We start from the raw sequence: 7,070 nt of genomic DNA on the forward strand, positions 1-7,070 counted from the left end.
TGACTCTATCATATCTATCCTTTTATTGGAGGAGAAGTTTTGTACTTCGGTAAAACGAAAAATATTCTCTTTCTCTTCTCGTTCAGAATACATGCAATAGCATATTCCACAATATAGTTATTAAAGAGTTTTATTTTAATGAGAGATTTTTTTCTTAATAATTTTTTAGGTTAATTGGCCAAATCATATAATAATATATTGATTTTTAGTATTATTTTACGTGTTAGTCTTATTTATGGCCTTCATAATTTGCAATTATTAAGCATGTTACTTCAAATCCAACATATTTCTTTTACCAAAAAAAATACTTATTGTAATATTATGTAGATGAAAATACTGTGGCTATAGCTAGTAATTTCTGACTCCAGAATGGCATACATAATACGTGTCGTTCAACTTGCCCTTATTTTATATTTATGCTCTTTAACTTTGGGTGTGTATAAGTAGACACTTAAACTTGTATAAAATTGAACAAGTAGACACCTGTGTCCTACATGACACAATACACGTAGGATGCCAGGTGAGACACAAAATTGTCATGTAGGACGAATGTGTCTATTTGTTCAAATTTTGAATAGTTAAAGTGTCTACTTGTGCACTAATAAAATTAAAAATTATAATTGCTAGCTGAAACCAAATTAAGGGATCATATAATTATATTCATGTATTATGCCTTCTAGAATAAATCATTGAATACAAATAAATGAATACAGTCAAATAGTGCTTGTTACTTGTACATTTCGCAGCAAAGTATTCCTAGTTATACTATTGGCGGACATTGTAAAGGACTTTTTGACAAGGAAAAAGGATCAAATTTATTATCTAACTTTCAGAAAAGACTTATTTATATCATTGGTTAAAAGTTTGAATCAATTATATTATTTTCGTTTGAGAAAAGACTTATCCATGCCATTATTTGTAAACTAAAAATATTTTACGTTTTATAAAATTATTTTGTACACGTGGTCAAGTATGATTTGATCACGTCATTAAATAAATTATTATTTAAAATGGAAAAGGTTCAAATATATCATTAAACTTTGAGAAAAGGCTCATTTATGTCATCCTTTAAAAGTTTGGTTCATCTATGCCATTTCAGTAAACAAATAATGACATGGATGAACTTTTTATCAAATAAAAATGACATAAATAAGTCAAACTTTTAAAAAATAACATAAATAAGCTTTTTCTCAAAATTCAATGGCATATTTGAACCTTTGATAATAAGGAAATAGCTACCTTTACTTGACACATGTATTTCTCGTGGAACTCTATTCATCCAAATTTGAGCGTGTGAAACCTTTAGATTCTCTTTGTAATTCCTTTTTCCTTTTTAAAATAATTAAATATATGGGGCCCACACCTTCACCATCTTCCTCACACTTTTTCTTCTTTTAATTGGTATTCACCATTTAAGGATCTTGAAAGTTTCAATCTCAAGAAAGAAATTCATACGATCTAAACAACAATTTTAACCAAATTTCAACTCATCTACTTTGCCAACACACCTAAATTTGAATCACAGAAATTAGCTAACCCCAAAAATATGAAAAATAAAAGAAACAAAATTCTGTTGTGATAAGCAACAACGGATTATTAAAATAATGTCACTGCTAAAAAATCATTATTTACCAATTGAAGTTTTCGAAAAATATTTATGGCTATTTTCAAAAATATTTTAATTAAATTAATGAAAAAAATAATATTTTCACATGAAAAATTAGAAAGTTTCCCGATATTTCAATGAGAATATATTTTTCATCATGCGTTTTTTCGGTGAGCTGATTCAGTAAAAATAAGGTGGGAAAATTATATTTTAAAACATAATTTTTTCATTAATTTGCAGTGAAAAAAACTTTTATTCAGCCGTGCGTTACATTTTTTAAAGATTTGGAAAGAAGAAAGGGAGGATTTGTTTTTGCTAAAGAAAGTTATAATTTTTCTAACAAAATGTATAAAAAAATTATTTTAAAAAAACTTATGTGTCATTTGCGAATTCGTCTATTTGACACGACATCCGTGATTGCAGTTCACGCGTAACATCCAATCAAGGCAAATTATATGATCAATGTAAACAACTTAAAGGGTTTGCCTTCAACGTGCTTGGCCAATGTAGCCTACCATTGACTTGATTGTTGACTCAGGTATTATTTGGTCGTCTTTAATGTCTGACAATTTTCATAATTAGAAGAACAATGCATTTTGTTAACATTAAATTGATGAAAAGCTAGCTTCATTTTATGATAGTACTAGAATAACGAACAGAATAATATTACTACTGTTTCAACAATTTGGACGTATAAAAATAATCCCGATCTTACCCAAAAAAAATAGCAAAAATGAAATAATAAAATCCCAAGTGTTAATTTCTTTTTCAAAATGGAAGTTCTTTTCTCCTTCATAATATATTACTATCAAAAAGCTAGAAAAAAATTGTGCTGATTTTTTCAACGTGAGGGGACAAGTCGGAACTTAGAACTTAAGTAGCTTGTCTATATTCGCATGACTTAGTAGGCAATGATAAATACTGGTTCCTTTCCCTACCAGTTAGGTTACTTCAATTGTAAGAAGCAATTTAAGAAAGAGATAGCTCAGACCAAAACATAAGTTGCAAACTTATTTCTAGAGGTGATAAATAGGTGAATTGGACTGAAATTAGGGAGGTTAAAATGGGTTGAAGTAAAATCAAATTGGATCATGATCCTTTTAAATTTACTTAAGCCTAAATTGGACAAAAATTGGATTGGATCATAAACTGATCATTTTGACCCGCTTAATCTAAGTTATGTTGTCATACTAATATACTTCATAAAAGGAAAAGAGACCAAATTGGCCAAAAGAAAATACAAAAAATAAGACATTTGAGAGATTGGAGATTCGATCCCAACCCAAGACCCGATAGCCTACTCGGGACTCCAAAGAATACAAGTATGGAGTGTAGTGAGCTGCTAATTTCTCCCAACAACTTGAATAACTGTGTCACTGACTACTACCAAGTATTAACAACCTTTAAATGTCTAATTAACTTTCACATACAATGACTATTATGCCCCTTCTCTACAATTGGTACATAACACATGTTGAGACTTTTCAAAGGAAAATCAATTGCCATTGTTGTCTGGGTCAGTAATAGATACAAACATAAACATTTTATATTGGAGGCGGGAAACAGCTAGAGGCAAAGCCCATAACTGCAATATTCTTCCATACAACAAACAAGAAATTAGTACATAGCGGTTGAGACATTAATTTCTCAGGCTAGATTGTAATTTTATTAAGTTGCAATTAGTATACTGGCAAGCTTTATTTAAGATGAGCATCTGCTCAAAATAACGTGTCTCTATTTCTACGAGTTAGGGTAAGATCCTTGTATACTTCACTACCTCCCTACTGGAAGGTGGACCCTTAAAGAAATTGAACGGACACAATAACTTGCTCCATCAGTGTTTTAGATCAAGATCATGATAGGAACGCGTAAGAAAATTCTATAGAAAATAATTCACCTTTACTCCTATATATACCATTTTCATGTTGTGTTAACTTCATGAACTCTGATACCTCATCTTTTATTTTCGTATTAACATATATAATTTCAGATTTTAACAATGGCATTGAAAGTTTGCAGGTTAAGCCTCGTTGCACTTTTGCTAGTGGTCGGAATTCTGGGGTTCCGAGCCACTGGTGCCCGCGACTTGCAGGTGTATTCCATGCTCAAAAGGCATGAAAAATGGATGAGTGACCATGGGCGCGTATACAAAGATGATGTTGAAAAGACAGAGCGATTCAAGATATTTAAAGAAAATGTCGATTTTATTGAGTCTTTCAACAATGATTCTACTCATTCTTACCAGCTTGGCCTCAACAAATTTGCAGATCTAACTAACGAAGAGTTTCAATCTATGGTTGGTACATATAATCTATCTTTCCTTCCAAAGACATCGAATTTGCAAACATTTAGTTACCAAAGTGAAATTTCGAGTCCTGATAATTGGAATTGGAGAGAGCAAGGTGCTGTTACTCCTGTCAAGGCCCAGGGTAAATGCGGTAAGTCCCAAATCAAAGTACATCCTCCTTTTCAATTTGACGAGAGAGATATTAATAGAAAAATATAAAGATATACTCTTGGAAGCGTGTAGTGAAATATACATAGTGTAACATTTATGTGACTATAAAACCATGTCGTGTAGGAGAAAAATAAGGTTACTTGATTTCGTACACAAAAAGGTCGCTCTTTTAAAAAGAAACTAGTAGTATCACAGGAAAACAGATAATAGACTATTAGTTAAGATAAAAGACAACACAGGACAATTATAGCCAAACACTTCAATTATATGGCAGGTTTGGAGTATGAACTATGTTCAATCCAATTCTCTCTCAGATACGTTCCTTAAAAAAAATCCGCAAAATTGTCACATATGAAATTGATCACAGTTTTACAAGCCCTCTTGTGTCTCAAGAAGAAATGAAAAACATGTTCAATATCATTTGATTGAATAGTTGACCGAGTTCCTTGTTATTTAAAGAAACCCTCCACTCAATTGGTATTTTTTCACGAAAATAGACTAGCGTAAGCTTTCCTAACTAATGTAGTTGCTAATTTATCTGCACAAACGAACATAGTGCATTCTGCTGCTGTAAATTGTTAAATTACTACTACTATTATTTTGACTTGAGAACAAAAAATGGCAGGGTCATGTTGGGCGTTTTCAGCAGTAGCAGCAGTAGAAGGACTCAACCAGCTAAAAACTGGCAACTTAATTTCACTATCCGAACAACAACTTCTAGATTGTGAGGCTACAAATAAGTACGGTTGTGGAGGCGGCATCAGGACCGAAGCATTCAAATACATAGCCGAAAACGGAGGCCTCACAACAGAATCAAATTACCCTTACACTGGAATTCCTGGGAATTGCAATAGCCAAAAGGCGAAATCAACGGCAGCAACAATTTCCGGCTACAAAACAGTGGATCCCACTGAATCAGCACTGTTGCAAGCAGTAGCAATTCAGCCAGTCTCTGCAGGCATCAATATTGGGAGTAAAAAATTTCGATTTTACAAAGGTGGAATTTTCAATGGGGAATGTGGGGAGACTTCACATCATGCTGTGACAGTGGTAGGGTATGGAACAAGTGAGGATGGTAGTAGTAATTATTGGTTGGTAAAGAATTCATGGGGAGAGAATTGGGGTGAAAGTGGATATATGAGAATGGCTAGAGATGTTGTCAATGGTGGAGTTTGTGGCCTTGCTACTCGGGCTTCTTTTCCTACTGCTTAGTGTGAGGCAGAGGATTTGGACAACTCTGTTTATCGTAACACACGTAGTCATGTACCCCTCCTATTATCTCTGCCATTTGCTTAGGTTATCCTATTATTTGTTAAATTACTATTTTCATCGCACTTTCTTTACTACTGTATTCTCTTTCCATATATGCTTTCTCAAATATTTTACTTGAGCCGTAAGTCTGTACGAATACTAGCTTATGTACTTCACAAAATAAGAATAAGGTTTGTATATACGCCACTTTTCTCAGATCCGAGATTACAAATATTTTGAGTTTTTAACTCTAATTTGCATGTGTTCACATTACATAGAGTATAATAGAGTAGATAGTATTGTGTGACAGATCCACAACAAATACTTCTCCTTGTTGCCCTTTGAAAAATCTAATCCACAACAAATATGTTCACAATCAACCTTGTATTCTTATATTTCTTAATATATCTATACAATTTGAATTAAAGTTATTCAATTCTCACGCGAGTTCATAAATAACTTCTAAGCTAAGTCCGTCCAATTGTAACGTAAGCCTCTGAATACTCTCTTCGTCTTTATTTACTTGTTAAATATTTTTTAGTTTGATTTTTTTTTATTTGTCAATTAATTAATATTGAATTAATGTCTTTGAAAAATATAGTAAATGACATGTCAAGTCAAAATTTTAGAAGTAAAAATAATTGGGGGGAGTATTATTTTGGTATCTTCTTTAACCAATCCAGGAAAGTCATTTAATACAACTAGACTTACATTAGAAAGTTGACTCGAAAGTCAAGCCTGGAGCACCTAAAGGACACAAATTTAGTGTCTATTTCACATGATAATCTTAATAGGCAGTCAACTTCGTTTTGATATATGTACTCCCTCTTTCAATTTATTTGTATTATATTTTTATCCATATTTTAAAAAAAAAATCTCTTTTTATATAACATTTTAAATTTAATTATCCACATGACAATATAGAAACATACAGAGTATATAATATGAGTATAAGTTAAATCATTAATTTATCTTTTAGACAACATTCCTTTCATTTCTATTTACTTGTCAAATATTTTTTAATTTGACTTTTCTTTTTATTTATCATTTTTGATAAATTAAGAAAGGACAATTTTTTTCTTTTTATTATACCCTCAATTTATTATTATTAAGTTAATGTCTTTGAAAAGTATAGTGAGTAAATATATTTCAGATTCTATTAATTAATAGGAGGGAAATGATAAACTCACTATACTAATTATTGTTTTCTTAATAAGTATGCCAAGTCAAAATTTGACAAATAAAAAGGGACGGAAGGAGTATATAAGTTTTTTGCTATTATTAATAAAATAGTTTTGTCATTACTGTTTTGATTAATTTATCACTAATGTCTGTATTTTTTTTTTCACATTTCAATTTGTAAAAAATAATATAGGGTTTCTTGTATAGCTGTACGGTGACCAAAAAAAAAAGCTTCAATAATAATAATTGTATGTGTATGTAATGTATCGATATTATATAAATAGGAGAAAAGATATAAAGACACAACTAAAGTTATCTTGTTTTTTTAAAAAAACACCTTAACTTTAAGTGTGTCCTATTACCCCACAAAACTATTTAATACCTTTGTAAATAGATCATTTTAACCCAATATTGCCCAGCGTTTGTTAACACGCAGCTGACGTGCATGAACAACGTTTTTTCTTCCCAAAACCAATCATTTCATTACTTTTTTATTTTTATTTTTCTTTCCTTTTTTATTTTTATTTTCTATTGAATTCTTTGTTTTCCCGGTCTTCTTCAACGCGTTGATAG

At 31.1% G+C, this 7,070-nt stretch overlaps 1 protein-coding gene across 1 annotated transcript; it reads left to right on the plus strand.

Annotated features, from left to right (window-relative positions):
• The first annotated feature begins 3,530 nt into the window (after positions 1-3,530).
• Positions 3,531-5,384, plus strand: LOC129872980 (ervatamin-C-like). The gene is made up of 2 exons (XM_055947951.1): positions 3,531-4,044; positions 4,690-5,384. Exons 1-2 carry the CDS (start codon positions 3,606-3,608, stop codon positions 5,274-5,276), a joined length of 1,026 nt encoding a protein of 341 aa, XP_055803926.1. The 5' UTR covers positions 3,531-3,605; the 3' UTR covers positions 5,277-5,384.
• Positions 5,385-7,070: the final 1,686 nt, after the last annotated feature.

The sequence above is a fragment of the Solanum dulcamara genome, chromosome 11 (genome assembly GCF_947179165.1).
Source record: "Solanum dulcamara chromosome 11, daSolDulc1.2, whole genome shotgun sequence".
Taxonomy (NCBI): domain Eukaryota; kingdom Viridiplantae; phylum Streptophyta; class Magnoliopsida; order Solanales; family Solanaceae; genus Solanum; species Solanum dulcamara.